Source organism: Elgaria multicarinata, chromosome 4 (assembly GCF_023053635.1).
Source record: "Elgaria multicarinata webbii isolate HBS135686 ecotype San Diego chromosome 4, rElgMul1.1.pri, whole genome shotgun sequence".
Lineage (NCBI taxonomy): Eukaryota > Metazoa > Chordata > Lepidosauria > Squamata > Anguidae > Elgaria > Elgaria multicarinata.
In genome coordinates this window covers 138557781-138576641 of record NC_086174.1, presented here as the reverse complement: position 1 = coordinate 138576641, position 18861 = coordinate 138557781, and the positions used below count along the sequence as shown (strand labels likewise).

The 18861-nt window shown below is 39.4% G+C and overlaps 1 protein-coding gene across 2 annotated transcripts in view; it reads left to right on the top strand.

Annotated features, from left to right (window-relative positions):
* CTNNA1 (catenin alpha 1) overlaps positions 1–18602 on the top strand; it is an 82252-nt gene extending 63650 nt beyond the window's left edge. For both annotated transcript variants that reach the window (XM_063125257.1, XM_063125258.1), the window contains exons 13-18: positions 211–362; positions 6999–7109; positions 9058–9239; positions 11516–11621; positions 14494–14628; positions 17190–18602. In XM_063125257.1, coding sequence (XP_062981327.1) covers positions 211–362; positions 6999–7109; positions 9058–9239; positions 11516–11621; positions 14494–14628; positions 17190–17477 — 974 coding nt within the window. In that variant the 3' untranslated portion in view covers positions 17478–18602. The remainder of the gene's footprint in view (positions 1–210; positions 363–6998; positions 7110–9057; positions 9240–11515; positions 11622–14493; positions 14629–17189) is intronic.
* Positions 18603–18861: the final 259 nt, after the last annotated feature.

Sequence of the window (18861 nt, the reverse complement as noted above, 5' to 3'; positions counted from 1 at the left end):
TGTTTCCTCTTTGTGGGGATAATTTTAGGGAAACCAAACAAATGTGTTTGCTCATAGCATTGAAATAAGGGAGCACTTAGAGGGAAGATTATGCCAATAGTGTATATGAATTTAAACTGCTTTTCAGTGTAGTGTCACTGCAGAATCCTTGTCTATTGTATTCTAGTTATCAGAAAGTTGTTTCTGTCCCCCCCCCCGCCTGTTCTTCAGTTATGCCACGTTTTACTGAACAAGTAGAAGCAGCAGTAGAAGCATTGAGTTCTGACCCTGCTCAGCCAATGGATGAAAATGAATTTATTGATGCTTCGCGATTGGTATATGATGGAATTCGTGACATCAGAAAAGCAGTGTTGATGATCAGAGTGAGTGACCCTGCATTTTCTTGAAATAGCATTCGCTGTTCTTTTAAAATACTGGTTTATTAACACAAAATGCATTACAGTAACACTATACAATTAAACACGGACATTTACCAAAAACATAACTTGTAACTCAGTAAATCCAGTTCATATTTTTCTGCTGTTGAATATTCCATCTTCATATATTGAATAATTGGACTCTGTTGGGATGCATTCCTCCATATGCTATTTAACTACTTTGATCGATTCCCCGCACTTTTAACCATGATATTAAATGGCATCAAATGCCATTACCGTATTGCAATTGCTAAAGGCATATTGGAGACCAATAATGGAACAAGTTGAAGTTTTTAAAAGTTTCACCTGTCAGCTGAAGGGTTTTAATTCATCCTTGTTTTCATAAATGACTACCACATGTTTAGCTGCCATTGATGTGTGTTCAGAAGCTGCAGGTAGTACAAAATGTGATCACTTGTTCCTTTATATTTCATTCATCATTTATATCCTGCTTTTTAAGAATCCTCCCAAGGCAACATCAGAATACAGTAATCACAATAATACAAATAAAACATAAAAACTCATCAGGATCCTTCTCATCTCTCACATGACAGTTGGTGGGTGGCCCTGTTGTTGCAGGAGCAGGCATCAGGTGATTCTTCTGTCTACATGCGCCTTCCTCTCCCACACCTCACCCCCTCCCACAACCATCTAAAGGAGCAGGGTGGTAGGAGCCTAAGACTTGTTGAGATGCTTTGTCTATTTTAGTAGTCTGGCCCTGGTTTAAGCTCTTGTTTGATACATAAAGATTTTGGTACAGCATATCTTAGAACCACCTTTCTCTTACATAAACCTTCTCAACCCTTGATCAGCAGGCAAGTTTTCTGTTCCCAGGTAGAGATGTAAAATTTACAGAAATTTTGAAGCCATGGGGGGGGAGGGAAAGTGTGTGTTCTTTCTGAGGGTTTTCAGGGGGGAAAACCCAAAAAAATTCAGAAAAATTGAAATAATGCAATATTAGCACTTTTTACAGATTGAAAGTCACTTTGTTACTTTAGGAACATAAAATGTCATTTTGTCCAAGTTGGTTTGGCATAAAATTATTACATTTGGTATATTAAAAGTACAGTGTATTCAAACAATTATTACAAATTTAATTTACTTCTTTAATTTTTTAAACTCTTTTTTTTTCCTTGGTAACAAATGGTGCTATAACTCCTGAACTGTAAGGAACCTCTTTGGTTTTGCCAGTTTATGAGGAGCAGGCAAAAAACAATTTTAAAAAACAACAGAAACCGCCAACATTAGTAAAAAAGAAAATTATTTATGTCTCCGCTAGTCCTCCACAGTGTCAAGCACACATAAAGTACCCATTCCCATAAGAAACTGAGAAAAAGGGGGACCAAGTTTCAATGAATATGCATGAAATTTAACCAGACTCATTTTCTGACCTATAGCTATCGCTATCAGTTACAGTCTTTGCTTCAATGGCAGTGGTGCCCCCTAGAGGCAGAAGTGCATCTTGCTCTTGCATTTGAGAGTTGAAGTCTCAATTTGCAACCTAGGACTTGCTTGTCCTTGGTGCACAGAAATTGTAATAATCTGATACTGTACATAATTTTTAGAAATCATTTGGAGAAATAAATATCTAAACATCTTGTCTTAAACATTTTATTCATCATTCTAAAATAAAACATCCCATAATCAATTTTTTCTTCATTATTTTCCAATTTTTCAGAAAAAAAACAAAAAAGGCTTTGGAAAAAGATGTTCAAATTTTTCTGGTTTTTTTCTGGGCCTTCACATCTCTATTCCCAGGTACCAACCTTCAGATATGCATTTGGTATGTGTATAGAGCAGGCATAGGGAGTATCCAGCCTTAAGGGTGAGATAAATTACTTACGAGTGATACAAATGCCTTTAAGGCTGATAGAACAAAATTGAGTCGTCCAAGTAAGATGACAAAGCAAATTTTAGTAGGTCTTTTGTTAGAAAGCAAAAGGTGTTCCACCCTACTTAAACTGGAAAGCATATCTGAGTATAGAAGGCCCCTTAATGTCCTGGAATTAAATTCAAAAGACAAACAACCTATTTGCATTTGGTGGAGATTAAACAGCATAAATTCAGATGTTAATGAAAGAGTGGACTTTCAAATGCAAGTGTCTTTCATTTTCTTAGGCCTATGTTAAAAGACCTAATTTTGAAAGCTCTGCTTTTCATCTAAAATACAAATGGAGGAATGGTAGAAAGCTTTTGAAGCAAGTATAAGAACAAAGCATCACAAATATCTGAAGTTGTAACTAATACCTTTCAGTGATTAGATCTGAATATGAAGCATTATGCATTTGCTTGTGCACTTTGAATTAAGCCAGTACATAATAAGCATATAAAAGCTAGGCTGAGAAACCTTTATATAGTAAGACTGATTGACTACACAACAATTGATGGCAAATATTTCAGTGCTTTCCCAATGTATTAAACATTGAAATATGGATCTGGATGAAAGGGAGCTATAAGATTAGTCTGACCTGCTGGGACATCACATCAATAACATTTACTTTATAGAACAGAGATTGTCATGCATTCTCAGCTGGGTTGTGAGGATTACTTCATGTAACTTTTTCCTGCATTCTACACACGCACACACACACACACACACACACACATACTGCAAGATGATCCCAGTCAATACAGTTGTCATTCAGATAAAGAATATACTTTTCCTGCTCCTCATGTCAGTATTTGGGGGGCGGGGGATTAGCATGAAGCAAACCTGATAATTAAATATAATTGCTCCAGGACTTAGCAGCAGTAGATTCTTCTACCAATGCCTGTTCCTTACTTATTTACTATAAGTGTTCTCATTTTAAGCCCTGCACACTATTGAAAGCAGTTTATCCAGGTGAGTCAAACTGTGAGAGATTATTTTCCACATCTCTCCTGCTCCCAAACCCTAAAACTGATGTTTTAGAGTATTGCCAAATTCAAATTTGGGAAAGCTCCCAGGGGGCATTTTCCATATTCAAGTACTAGTTTCCAGCAGCACAGTTCCATACTGTCCATTTCTACTCAGAAGTAAGACCTATCGGGAGGCAGAGGCAGCGGTTTCCAGCAGCCCAGCTCAGTACTCTTAAAAACACAAGCTACGGAAAGCTCAGCATGGTTAAAATTCAAGCTGAGGAAACTCATCTCTTCCCCCTCCCTCCTTACAACTGTTTTCAAATATTTCTTTCAAAGAACTGTAATGGTCTTTAAGCATGGCCAAATGGCTGTGAAAATTTCCCCCCTCCCCTTTTTCCTTAGAACTCATCTCCCCATTCCAAGTTCCTTTCCAAATATTTATTTCAAAAACCATTAACAATTTTGAGCTGTTGTTGACCCTTCCCTCCCCCCCTTTTTCCCCCTTCATACAAAACCTTTTCCTTAAAGTACCTTTCCCAAGGTTTAGTTTCTGCTGATTGGGCTGAGAAAAGCTCAGTGATTGCAAACCGAGCAGCAGTGATCAGATGCTCAGAGGACGGATTGCTCTGGAAATACTCAAGGTCACCGGAACACGGTGTGTTTTCCCATGTGATCCGTCCTGCTCCAATGTTACCCAGAAATGCACAAGGCGGGAATAAACTGGAACATGTGGAGGAAGCTCTCATTGCATTCAAGCAAGCAATATAAATATGAAAGGGGGTCGCAGAGGGAGGGAGAAAAAGAGAGACAAATATTTGTGCATCTAAGGAGAAAAATGGGGAGGTGAGTCCCAAAAGTAGGCAAGTGGACATGGCAGTGAGAAGTGGGGTGCCTGACCAGGGAAGCTTCACAGACTAGATTGGGGGTCTCTGCAGGCCAGATTAAGGCTCATGGGCTGGAGGTTCCCCATCCCTGACCTAAGTGCATCTATAGCTAGTGCATGTGCTACCCCAACAGCCAAGGCTAGCACACAAGTGCTAGCCATAGTGAGGGAGAGGATTGGGTGGGAAAAGGAGGTCAGTATCATGTAATCTGTTCCCCTTACCTCCACGTTGAGCCAAGACCCTGTACTGAGGACCCCAGATCCTGGCTCCCAAGCAAAGTAGCAGTGAAGTAAGTTGACTTGTCTGAATGGGGATAGTAGGGAAATCAGAATCTAGAGCAGAGGTAGGAATGGGTGAAGAATTAGCTCTGTCAAGATTTCTTTTACTGATTTGCCAAATTCACACCTCAAAGGAAAATCCACAAAACAGACTGCGTCATTTATAAAACGTGCACAAAAGTATAGAGATTTCTGGGGGTGAAGGGAGTTGTATTGAACCAGGACAAAAAGAGCTTGGCAGTGGAAAACCGAGAACTTTGACAAGATAGAGATTCACAGTTCCACCCATCCCTAAGCAGAGTTGGAGAAATGTCGATGTCTGCGTCACCTCGGTCAAAACCTCTTGGGGACCAGCATTAAAGCAGAGGGCATGGACGTAGCCCAAAGTGGGGCAATGTTGCCAGCCACACCTATCCTCCAGGTAACTATGTAGAAGTGAGCCTCCAGTCACCTCACTTCCTGGTTCTTTTTTCATGGCATTTGTCATTTAGAAGCACTAGCATAGCCATTCGCCCCACTCACAAAACAAGAACTGGGCATGTTTAGCCTGGAGAAGAGAAGATTGAGGGGAGACACGATAGCACTCTTCAAATACTTAAAAGGTTGTCACACAGAGGAGGGCCAAGATCTCTTCTCAATCCTTCCAGAGTGCAGGACACGGAATAACGGGCTCAAGTTAAAGGAAGCCAGATTCCAGCTGGACATCAGGAAAAACTTCCTGACTGTTAGAGCAGTACGACAATGGAAACAGTTGCTTTGGGAGGTTGTGGGCTCTCCCACACTAGAGGCCTTCAAGAGGCAGCTGGATAACCACCTGTCAGGGATGCTTTAGGGTGGATTCTTGCATTGAGCAGGGGGTTGGACTCGATGGCCTTGTACACCCCTTCCAACTCTGCTATTCTATGATGGAACTAAATGAAAACCCTTTCCTTCCAACCTTTTTACACTCCCCGCCCTCCGCTCACTTCTCCCCATGGCCCTTGTGTGTGCTCACCTTTTGTGTTTTTTGAATAAAAAATATTTTATTGGCTAAAAATGTTTGCTCAAGACAATGATAAGGGAAGCAAAGTAGAGTTTGCCAGTGAGAGGGAGCTGTGATTCCAAACGCCTTGAGCTTTTCTTCCGGATGAAATGTGTGTTAAAGTTTTTTCCAAGGCTAGAACTATAATGTAGATAGACACACACACAGCTAGTTGTCATGTTACACTGGCGGAGTTTTGCAGATGTGTACGTCGTTCCTGTCTCTTCATTCACAGAAGCAAGGTAATTTGTGGGCTGGGAATTCATGGATTTCATCCTCTGCAATTTCTTTGATCTACAGCCAGATAATAGAAATTACCATCATTAATCCACAAGGGCTAATTTGCACAAGTATTAATTCTCTGTAGGAAAACAGCTCATAGACCATCATATGTTATAAGTATCCATCTACTCATTACACACATAAGTATTGATAAGATACAGCAAATTGCTTCTTGACAAAGCAGAACTTGTACATGCAGCAGCTCATAACGGTGCTCTTGAGAAGCCATGTCGTCTGCACAGGGCACTGTGACATATGAAAATACCAGCTGTTTTTTACATGAGGTTGTTCCATAGATGGGGGCACCTCCTATGCACACAGAAACTTACCACCTATTGCTTTCCAAGGACAGTTTGTACTTAATGCAAGACAGCACAGAATTATTCTTTTTTTGAATAGAGAGGGAAATTTTGCTGACTTTTCTCATTTGTCATCTGAGATGTAAGTAGGTAACTTGTTACCAAAGTTATTATCCAGTCAAACACTCTTCCATTGCAAACATCTTGATTGTACCTGGAAAACAATTCATATGAAAGAAAATGCATTTTTGTGAACTTACGAATAGTAGTATATCATAGTGGGTTGACTGTTGCTGTAATCAAATCTAGTAACATTCTGTGTTCTTTCAGAGACTGTCTGCAGAAATCACACTAAATTAAGTGGAGGTTCAGCTATAATACCAAGCATAAACACCACTGCATCTTTCTTTAGTCAAATGTTTACAAGTTCTGTCCTGAAGACTCAGGGCAGATGATATCACTGTAAAGAGAAATATGCAGTAGCCAGAATAAAATAATCAAATTACTTAAACTCTTGAGCTTGTTCTCTACAAGTTTATGATATTCTAAATGTGAGTTTTCTCATGTATGCTGTGATCATATTCTAGTTGTCTTTAGCAAAAGAGCCTGAGTAGGCCTATAGGGATCAGTTTAATGAAACAAGTAGGCACAATGGAAGTTTCTGCAACATAATTCACTGTAATATCCTAAACCAAAAGTCCACAGCTTCTTCTTTTTTTTACTATAGTATCTTTATTTTTTCTAAATGCTTATATTCAATGTTTTCATCTAATTATAAGGTGTCTTACAGGAACGTAAGATGTACATTAAGCACACATGGTGTGCCATTTCAAACTGCTTATCTGTAAGCTAGAAAAATATGAAATTTCATGTTTAATTTGAAAGCTTTTAAGTTCAAAGTAAATGACTATAGAGATGTTTGTTCCCTTGGATTGTTCTTGAGTTTGATTTGTGTTTTGTTTTAATTGCTTTCTTAGACTCCTGAAGAATTGGATGATTCAGACTTTGAGACAGAAGACTTTGATGTGAGAAGCAGGACAAGTGTTCAGACGGAAGATGATCAACTTATTGCTGGCCAAAGTGCAAGAGTAAGGAAAACAGTTTTGGTTACTTCCGTTCAAATCCCATAGATTATATCAAGAATACTAGACCATACCAAAACAAGGAGACTAGCATTCCTTTCTCCTTTTACTTTTCAGTAGAAACTTTTAAGGACTACAAGTATATTTGTTGGTTTTGATCATCCCTAATGTAGTTGTTTACACCTAGATTATAGTTTTATGTCTGTCTTCTTCCTATTTGAATGATTGGCTAAGTTGTGCAGAGCAAGAGCCCTGTGCCACTTCAACTATCCAGCTCCGATAAACTCTCACATTCTTTCCTCCTACCCCGTTTTTACTACTTCTCACCTGTGACACATACCCTTTCTCCCTGCCACACCAGTTAATATCCAGGTTTAAGATAATCTGACCCAGAGAAGTCATGGATGCACGGCCTCACTCTTTCAGTGAATTCAAATCCTTAACTTGAAACTCGTTTATGGAATTATTACCAAAATGATAAACAAAATTCATATTCCTTTATTGATGTCCCTCCTGTGTATGAGAATTAAACATAGAAGATTATCTAATCCAGCCTTCCCCAACCGGGTGTGCTCTAGATAGGTTGGACTACAATTCCCAGGATTCCTGGCCACGCTGTCTAGTGCTGATGGGAGTTGTAGTCCAAAATATCTGGAGAACACCAGTGTGCAGAAGGCTGATCAATCCTGATTTCTCTATTAGCAATCCCTTATCTGAAACCTTCCCCAGGATGGCCAGGAAAAGAAGAATACAGCTCTTATCAAGACCAATTCATAATTAGGAAAGTTTTTTTAAAGAAGAAAAATATCTGGTGTGAATATAAAGAGCTGCCACTTGAGACAATTATATTTTGATCTTCCTCATGTGTACACATAAGTAGCTATCTTCTTCTTTGTGAGAGCAGTTTTCTATATTTCCCCTTGCATAATAGGGAACTTTTTCTCTTAACTTTTCACATTCCTTTAACCTTTCCTAAAATGGCATACATTCCAACCCTGTTTCTTCTGAATCTTTTCCGGTTTCTCCTTGGATTCTTTAAAAGATGGGGGCAAAAGCTGAGCATAATTCTCAAACAATACAATTAGTAGAATAATTAGAGGGCAAGATTTATAACAAAAATGCAGGAACTTAATTTAAGTGGCTCTGCTTCTTAAGAAGGCATGCCCAGCAGGCCACTTGAAACTGCAGGTGGGCCGCTTGCTTCCATGCAGGTTTGCTTGTGGATAAGCAAATGCCCTTGAAAGCAAATGCCCCGGACGGCCCTATTTCATAAAGCCCTGAGGTAGTCTTCCTCTGTTGTAATTTGCCTTCGCTTAGTGAAATAGACCTTAAATTTTGTGTGTAGGCAGTATGTGTTTAAACTTTGCAAATTCAACTGCAGGTATGTTAAAGGGTTGAATCAGAAGAACATCATGATCTAATAATTACAGAGTATTCTTGCTTCAGATCTTCGCTTCAGATTCTTTCTACCCTCGATTAATATCTGAGAAATGGTTCACAGCAATAAACATATGTTTTAAATGTCCACTTCGGCTATCTACCTGAAGGGCCACACTTTTAATTTTCAGTGAAGTCTATAATAATTTGAGATGCCCATCCGTCGTTTGTTGTGAAAACTATTATAAAGAAAAGAAAAGAGGGAAAGAAAGTGAATTGTCAAAAAAAAAAGGAGTACTAGCAGTTTTCTCTTAGCAATGCAGTCAGCCATTCACCGCTGGCTTTCTTTCCAAATTGTCTTTCCAAACGTAATGTTAGTAGATAATTCATATAGTCACAAACTTTGGATCAAGATGGGAAGAAATGTTCCTGCTAGCCCTTTGGATATAATTTAACCCTGCCTCTATGAATTAGTTCAGCTAGTGAAAATAATCTGAAATATCTCTATGCCAGTGAATGAAAAGAATTATATATGTCTCTATGCCAATGAATGAAAAGAATTATATATTTGTCCCAGGCTATCATGGCTCAACTCCCTCAAGAGCAAAAAGCAAAAATTGCTGAGCAAGTCGCCAGCTTCCAGGAAGAAAAGAGCAAATTGGATGCTGAAGTGTCCAAATGGGATGACAGTGGCAATGATATTATTGTTCTGGCAAAGCAAATGTGCATGATCATGATGGAAATGACAGACTTCACCAGGTAAGGATACTTTATAGCTGTACCTTCTAAGTAAGTACTGTAAGGGCAACCTTATTTCATAGCCCTTGTTCAAAAAGGCTCTGTTACATGGCAATATTTCCTAAATGCTATTGGTATACTATACTACCCTGACTAGTATACCTCTTAGCCAGTCTGTCTTGTCAGTCGCTACCTATTTCAATCTGGAGTTTAGGACTAAAACTGCTTTCGTCACTACATGGGATCACCTTTGCCAGGGGAGAGAAATAGAGTCCAGCTCTAGTGATTCTCTTCAGTCTCACTGGCTTTCATTACCTTTGTGGGTGGCAGCCTTCTGGAGAGTCTGTCTGAGTTGGGAATGGGTGACAGTGCTCCTCAGCAGTTGCATCCATATCTGGACAGCTGTTTGCAGAAGATAAGTCTTGGGGATTTTTGCTCAACTCTGTGACCTTTATACTTCGGGGTTCTGCAGGGTTCTGTCTTAGCCCCCATGCTACTGAACATGTACGTGAAACTGCTGGGTGAGGTCATGAATGGATTTAAGAGTGTGGTGTCATTGATACATGGATGACACCAAAGTCTGCTTCTCTTTTTCATTTAACCTAAGAGGAGGCAGTGCTGGATCAGGCCCTGGTCATAGTAATAGACTGGATGAAGACCAATACATTGTAGCTCAATCCAAACAAGTTGGATGTACTAATAGTGGATGATTTGTCCACCCAGGTGATGGTGCTCAACCTTTTTTATAGGTGGCTGCACCCCCCCCCCCAAAGGACCAATGTTGTATTTGGGGGGGGGGTCATTGATCCATCTTTGTCACTAGAGGCACAAGTGGTCTCTGGGGCTCAGAGCTCCTTTTACCAAATTAGGCCGGTATGCCAGTTTACAACCCTAGCTGGATACAGATAGCCTGGCTCCAGTAATCCATGACCTGATCATTTCCCATTTGTTTTTGTTTTTGCAAGGGTTTGTGTGTGAGGCTGCATTTGCCAATAATCTGGAAACTGAAGCTGTAGAGACTGAGCTTTATCAAGTCTCTATTTTGTAACCTTCATTTGTTACCAGCTCATTTCCAGGCCCAATTCACAAGTCCTGGATTTGAGCTTTAAAACTCTTGGGGACATGTAAGATTCAACAAGTGACTACATGAAAAAGGGACATTTTCAGTACTGCCCCCCTCAGTTACAGAATGTCCTCCCTACTTAAATAACTACTTAAATAACTCATCAGTGCCAGTCCAATACCTTTTAATTTCCTCAGACCTTTTAAAATTACAATGTGGTTTTATTCTATTTTAACTCACAATGTTTATTTCTCTTTCTTTGCCCTCTGTTTTTAATGGTCTTTAGTGCTATAAAGTATTTTGTTTCTGCTCTATTTTAGTTTTTTTAAATTTTATAATGTTACAGTGACTGTATTTCATGATATTTTTATTGTTTAATTTTAACATTGTTTAATTCTCTTTCCTTTTAAGCTGCCCCGAAAAGTTAGATTATAAGGTGGCATGTAAATTGTATAAATAAATTTCCTAGTGCATGTGTTACTGAATATAAACCTAAATGTTAAATTAATAGATACCCCACCTTTTGAAAAAGATTAAAATACAACTTCCTAAGTTGATTCAGTGCAACTTGCATGCCGCTACCAGGAAATTCTTAAAAAATTGTACACAAGGCCTGAAATTGTGTATTCTCAAATTCTATGCAAAATGAAATCTCATTTTAAAATAGAGTACAACAAAGTGGAGGCACTTAATATTTAAGTAGAGAGGTTTATTTTGCATATTGCAATGTTTAATTGGTCCTATGAAAACATAATTGCCTGACCATTGAAACCAGTTGAATAGCTGGGATCAAACCCGCTACTATAGAAGTGTCCAAAAGCTTTGGCATACCAATGCAATCTCTTCCTTTTTGCTTTGAAAACTCTGTGTGTGTGTTCAAATTCCTTTTCTGGGGGAAACAAACACAAAGGTCTCTTGGACATGCGGAATTAGCACTATTCTTTGGATTCCCATCAATGTCGAGAATCCTACATATTAAGAACACTATTCACAACTTTCTCTCTTTATATCTGACACTATTATGTCAAATAGATTGAGAGGAAATTGTTTTAGGACATTATAGTTGGTGTGTGTGTTTTTTAAAAAATCTCACGAATCTGTCTTTTACAGTGTGTTTGGGTATCCATCTTAATGCCAACGTAGTTGTAATTAGTCCATACAGCAGAAAATAATGGTAAAGCATTTGGTTTGTGGGTTTGGTTCTAGTCGACAAATGCTGTCTTCTTTTTTGCAGAGGTAAAGGACCACTAAAAAATACATCTGATGTGATTAGTGCTGCGAAGAAAATTGCAGAAGCTGGGTCAAGAATGGATAAGCTAGGACGGACTATTGCTGATCATGTAAGTCGTAACAGATTTTTCATACACCTTTAATTAAGCTTTGATCTTGAGCTTTAGGCTCACAAATACAAGGATCCTGGAGCTAATAGCTTGTTTATGATGTCTTCCTGACTGAAATTCCTAATGGCTTCTCCTCCATCTTTTCATTTCTGTTCTTCTTTATGTATCTAGATGTCCAGTCTAATGCAGGATTGAACTTTTGTGAAGCTCTTATTTTCATTTATTTATAATCCACAATTCTGGCAAGAATGATGCGTTAGGCAGTTAACAGTAAAATACAGATTAAAAACAAATTAATTAAAACACAAAAACAGATCCATTAAAATGCAACAATAAAAGAAACAGCACCCAACAGACCAGCTTACGTGCCAAAGGCTTGCCTGAATAAAAGCATTTTTGCCTGCTGTCAAAAGGGGGCCAGTCTAGCCTCTGACTCTGCAGGGAGTTCCAGAGCCTGGGATCAGGCGCTGAGAAAGCAGTGGCCTGGTTCAGACAACACTCTAAACCACACTGCTTAACCACAAAATGGTTAAGGGAATGCATTAAGGTTAATGCGTCCCCTTAACCATTTTGTGGTTAAGCAGCATGATTTAGCGTGTTGTCTGAACCAGGCCACTCTCTTGTCCCCATTAAATGTGCCCCCGATGGCAGATAAACTGAGAGAAGGATATGTGTGTGGTTCTCTTGAAAGTGAGTCCTTTACATATTTTATAGCCAGATTATTGAATTAAGAAACTCTACAACTAGTGAAACTTGAAGCATGCCAGTGCCATGCAAGTTTGAGATGCTCCCCGTATAGATTGAAATGTTGCTATGTGGTGAATTTTTAATGCAGTTCCAGCCTTTCAGTGGGCAATGTTTAATGGTGTCAACTTCTGCAAACTAAAAGTGAACAATATATGAAACAATGACAAGACTTCATTCCTTGCTATTCTCTTCCAACTTTCCATTCTATATTGCAGACTAATTGTTTGAAATTAAATCAAAGAACACTTCTTAATATTAGCTGTATCTGGTGGCAGTAGGTTCCACAGGTGATATTCATGTACGTGGTATTCATAATGTGTGTGAAGAATAAGTCAGTATGATGGTGTGGTTGAAGTCTTGAGCAGGGTAACTGGGGTAATGTGTGGTCTCCACTCAGCCACGAAGCTCCCTGAGTGACCTATGGCCAGCGTAGCCTATTTAACAGGACTGTTCTGAGGATAAAATCAGAAGAACCATGTACAAGTGCCACCTTTAGCTCCATCAAGGAAAGGCAGTATAGAAACATAAAAATATAGCCCTTTTTTGAGTATCTCAACCAGCATATCATATAATATGCCTATATACTAATACTTTTGGTAAATCAGCAAAAGACAATGGGCATCATAATAAGCCATGGTTTATCATGATGGGAACAAGCTGCAGCAAACCTCAGGGTCGTGCACTTTCCCCTCTTTCACCCTCCTTTGGTGAAAGCAGGAAGAATAGATTAAAAGCCTTAGCTTCTGTATTTGATTAAATGCAGCTTGTCATTTCATCCAAACCAAAAAAACTCTGGTTAATCTTAGCTATAGTTTGTTTCAAAAACACAACCTTCATAAGCCATGGCTTGCAATTGATTTACCATAGGTAATCTTACCATAGGTAAGATTAACAACAGTTAGTTGGGTTCAGCTGTGGTCAATTAAAAATGGAAGCAAAAGTTTCTGATCTCACAGCCGTGCCAGAGGAGGACGGTGGAGCTTGTGAGTCTAAGGCTTGCTGCATTTCACTTCCATCACAAACCACTGTAATGAGCCGTGTTGGGGTTTGTTCTTGTAGGGTTAGAGATCTCTTGAAGTATGCATGTTGCGGTAAGGGGTACTCTGAATGAGAGCTGAGGTGGCGGGAATTTCATTGGTTGACAGTTGGGAGAGGGAAGAAGATAGAAGGAATTAGCTGGTGAAAAGCATTGCATTCATCCAACACTTCCATTTATTGTAAACTTAGAATCATAGAATAGCAGAGTTGGAAGGGGCCTACAAGACCATCGAGTCCAACCCCCTGCTCAATGCAGGAATCCACCCTAAAGCATCCCTGACAGATGGTTGTCCAGCTGCCTCTTGAAGGCCTCTAGTGTGGGAGAGGCCACAACCTCACCAGGCAACTGATTTCATTGTTGTACTGCTCTAACAATCAGGAAGTTTTTCCTGATGTCCAGCTGGAATCTGGCTTCCTTTAACTTGAGCCCTTTATTCTGTGTCCTGCACTCTGGGAGGATCAAGAAGAGATCCTGGCCTTCCTCTGTGTGACAGCCTTTTAAGTATTTGAAGAGTGCTATCATGTCTCCCCTCAATCTTCTCTTCTCCAGGCTAAACATGCCCAGTTCTTTCAGTATCTCTTCATAGGGCTTTGTTTCCAGACCCCTGATCACCCTGGTTGCCTTCCTCTGAACACTCTCCAGCTTGTCTGCGTCCTTCTTGAATTGTGGAGCCCAGAACTGGACGCAATACTCTAGATGAGGCCTAACCAAGGCCGAATAGAGAGGAGCCAGTACCTCACGTGATTTGGAAGCTATACTTCTATTAATTGTTTTCATTGTTTTTCAAATAAACACTGTCTTTTAACCCTATCAGTAAAACCCACACTTAAAGGGTTCGAACACTTGCCCTGATTACCTGCAAAGTGCTGTTAGCACAATAAGACATTTAGAGTAACCTTAACAGTAGGGTTTTTGTCGCAATGTGTTGGAAATGTGCCTTAAATAAATATGAGGACTCATTCATAGCCAAGGTATTTAGGCTGGCTTTGTATATAGTTTCAGTGGGAATCTGTAACACACTGGATCTGTGACACACCGATCAATTAATTTCTCAGAACTAAATACCTGTTTTCTTTCTGTCCTCAGTGCCCAGATTCTGCCTGCAAGCAGGACCTGCTTGCCTATCTGCAGCGAATTGCTTTATACTGCCACCAGCTGAACATCTGTAGCAAAGTGAAGGCAGAAGTTCAAAACCTTGGAGGAGAACTTGTGGTGTCTGGGGTACGTACGTTTCTGTTTTGTTTCTTTCCACACTGAACAGTTATACAAGCTTCATTTTTCTTAACTTCTCTTGACTTTTAAACAAACCGTGTTTGTTATTCCTTCTGTTGCTGAAGTCTATGTAATTTTCACTTTAGAAAGGTTCATTGTCAAATCTTCTAATTGGAGTTCCTGAGCAAAAAGAATAACTTTTATCGTGATTTTTCTGTACTTTAGTTAGGTCAGAATGCATATGAGGTACTCACAGTGTTCTGTAACTTTTTGTAGGTGTTCAGTATTTTTTTCATTCAGAGGCTAATTTATTCTAATCCCTGTAATATGCAGGCTAGGACCAGTTCCAAGCTGCGTTTTGGAACTGTCCAAAGCTGACACATTTCACAACTGTACTCTGAAGAATGAATGTGTCTGAGTACACAGCTTTAGTCCTCTCATTTCGGTAATAGTAGCAAGCTTCTAGCACATCTCCCACCAGGAAGACAGTGGATGAGCACTGAGGAAGCACAGCATGTATTGCTGTGGTTCTCTGCAGACCTGTGCACTCTTCAACAAGGTTGTTAGCTTTGGCATAACTGGTAGCTTGACAGCGCAGAAACATGGAGTTTTACTGTGACTTTAACATGCCTGTTGAATTTATGTGGTCTTCTACCATGGATTTTTATTTATCTCCAACCTAGAATCTGTAGCATGTAACTTAATGCACATTTAAAAAGCAAATATGTCACAAATTGTAGTTATTCCTGTCCTCATCAGGTAGTTGAACAACGACATAATTTGCTACAGCAATAACCTTCCTTTTAAGTGAAACTAATGAGAAATTAGAAAGTTAAGAACATGTCAAAAGGTGTCAGGAATTCCATATAACCTTTTTTTGCAGTTCTTTTGGGAGGGGCATAGTTAAATGCACTGAATACAGGAAGGCTTTCTCCATGGTGTGCAGAGTCTGAATAGAAATGGGTTACAGTGGATTCTAGCTCCATCTCTCCTTGTAAAGCAACTAATTTATAATTTGTGGTGCTACAAAATTTGCAGAAAGGATGGCTTTAATGTGTTAATTCCCTGTTTATTTTTAGTCATTAAAAACCCTTAATCAGTCTTGGTTTAAGTTCATATTCTGAAAACTTTTCAAATTTCTCACATCCTCAGCTGTCTAAAAATCTGTGCCAACCTACATATTGCCGCTTTCTGTGAATTTGCATGTCCTTTTGAAAGAGCAGTGACGTAAAACATGTCAGTGCTGGCAGATAGAACAATCTTTGTCTAAGATAAATGCAAGTTCTGCTTAGTGGTCTCATCCACTATTGACACAAATCTATTTGACACCATCGAAACTTGTTAGGAAAATCTTCTGTGCAACTGTGCGCTCTCGAGGTTTTGATTCCCACCTGTTAGTTAATATGGTGACTGGCTAGAGTAGACTCACAAGCCAAGTTGAGGCATGCTGTGTGCAAGAGCTGTGTTGTAGTCTTTCATTGGTATGATCTGGTATTGCTAAAATGTTCTGCAGCTGACTATTATTCTTCAATGGTCTGTTAAGTTGCCCTGGTTTTATGCCTGTGTGGCACTGTGCGTGAGAGGGAGGGAGGGGGCTGGGAACAAAACAACATAGAATTGCAACATTTGCTCCCATTTTGTCCAGAAAACTTGTTTAAATGCAACCTATTAAACACTAAGTACATCTGCCCAAGGATGCTCTCAAGAGAGCTCCTCTAGACTTCTATATGTGTCTTCTCCCTCTTTAGCAGGATTCACACAACATGCTGGACCCGCCCAGTGTGGGTTGTTGTTGAGCCATGGGTTATCGTGTTGTTTGAACACAGAACTTTTTCTGCAGGGTGGGTTATCACATTGTCTGAACACAGTGGTTTTTCCTGAACGTGGCCTATTGCATATTTTCCTCAGGGTTGCTCATTAACCATGCAGTGCAGCTTGTTAATTACCTTGAATAAGCCATGGGTTTCAAGGTGGCTTGTTCAAGAAAAATAAACAACGCTGGATGGTTAACAGGCCACCCTAAAGAAAACACTGCAATGAGACAACATGTTAACCCACCCTGCGAAAAATGTGCTGTGTTCAGACAACATGATAATCCATGGTGGGTTAGCGTGTTATGTGAACCCCCCCCCTTTCACACTCTCACATACACACCCCTCTACTTTGGTTCCTTTTTTCATTGTGAATATATTATGCTATATGCAATGGCTGGGATCCAATGACTGCACTTGGACTTGTGTTCCTTTGGCAGCAGCCCCCTGCCCTGCAAAACCACATAGGAAGCCTCTTTTCAAAGCAAGAGGACATCCCTTGTTGCCATTCTCCGAGCTTCCCTCAGGGTAGGCACCCGGAGGAGGATCTTAGATGTTGAGCGTAGTGTACGTTGAGTGTATGTTCATGTCAGGAGCAGCATTCTGTCAGGTATTGTGGTCCCAAGCCGTGTACTTTGTCACTCTCGGATCTGCTATAAAAGATCATTTGAATTCTCTTCCATTCTTTTACCTAGTAGGATGTATTAGGGACACTTAGTCTGAAACTAATGGGATACTCACTTGCTAATCTGGTTTTAGGTGGATAGTGCTATGTCACTGATTCAAGCTGCAAAGAACTTGATGAATGCTGTGGTACAAACAGTGAAAGCTTCCTATGTGGCATCCACCAAGTACCAGAAATCTCAAGGGATGGCTTCTCTGAACCTTCCAGCAGTGTCTTGGAAAATGAAGGCTCCAGAGAAGAAACCACTAGTCAAGCGAGAGAAACAAGATGAAACGCAGACCAAAATCAAGAGAGCCTCCCAGAAGAAGCATGTCAATCCAGTGCAAGCACTCAGTGAATTCAAGGCAATGGAAAGCATTTGAGCAGAAGGAGTATTCTGGAATTCATTATTACGACTTTCAGAATTTCTTCCAGTATTCTGTGGATTATGTTAAAATTCATTATTAAATAAATTTTGATAAAAAATCATTTAGAGTAAAAGGAGGTAAACAGATTTATTAAGCATAACAGTGCAACCTTAAATCTGTGAACACAGTAATTTAGTATGAAAAATGCTGTTTAGAATTCTCTGGCATTTTTTTTAGCTGACTTTTTAAGTAATAAATCCTGCTTTAAATCTATTCTGTAACCAAAGATGAATTTACAGTAACATTAATAATCCTTCACATAGCTGGATCATGTCATTCCTTTAGAAGAAAAGTGGACCTTCTCAATCTGAAAGTAGAAGGAAATGTGTGGTTTTATTAAAGTATATAATGCTTTGGGTGGTTAGAGAATAAGCTTTGTATGTTGAAATAATTGGTAAAGTGGTAAATGATAGCTGCTGCTTAAAACACTAAGACAACTGTAGAAAATGATTTTGAGGAAGTAATATACGTAGCATTCCCTTCTAATTGAAGCAAGCTTTGCCCTCTTTATTTGAAATGGAACACATTGGTGCATTTGTTCTGAATTGCTGGAATCCAGGTTACTGTTAAAGATGTGTGTATTAGAAGTGCATAGCAGGGAGAGGTGAGTTATGGTCACCCAAGCATTTCCAAAATACTTTCCAGTAGGCCTCTTATGAGAACATCTGTAGGAGCCTGTAGGAACACAACCCTAAAGGAACTTTGTGTACAATGCACAATGCATCGTGAAGAAAACTGAATACTTTTCTTGAGACAGTGAGAATGTTAATGCTTGGTTACAGATTACTGATGTACTTTGCTGTAAGACTCTAATAAAAGTTGTTTGTACCAGCCGGTGCTGTAAATGTTGCATGTTTTCTCTCAGCATTTAGATGCAAATCCATCATTGTGTTCTTCTAATAACTGCTATGCATCCTGCCTTAGGCTTAAAAAGAAGCATAGAAAATGGTGTTTATTCAGACTGCAATTTAGTTTTTATTTGTCATAACGGGAGCTTTGTGGTATAATTATGCTGTTTTCAAATTTTTATGGATGTCTGTTTTTATACTTTTTTCCAATAAAGTCCAGTATAAAAAAAAACATTGTACAGGTCAGACCTTTCTTTTTGCAGTTCATAAAACACTCCTAATTCCAAAATGAACTGACTGTGTGACTAATTAGTGGTAATTTAAAGGGCCAATCATTGGTGACTAACGTATGATTCACTTGATCGGTCTAGTTAAAAAGTAGATAACAGAGGGCCCGCTATGATGACTCATTTTGTGTGTCAGGAGGAAACGGCATTCAGGAGTTAATCAGCTGGGTTCTTGACACATTACTGAAGTATTTGTTCCAAAAG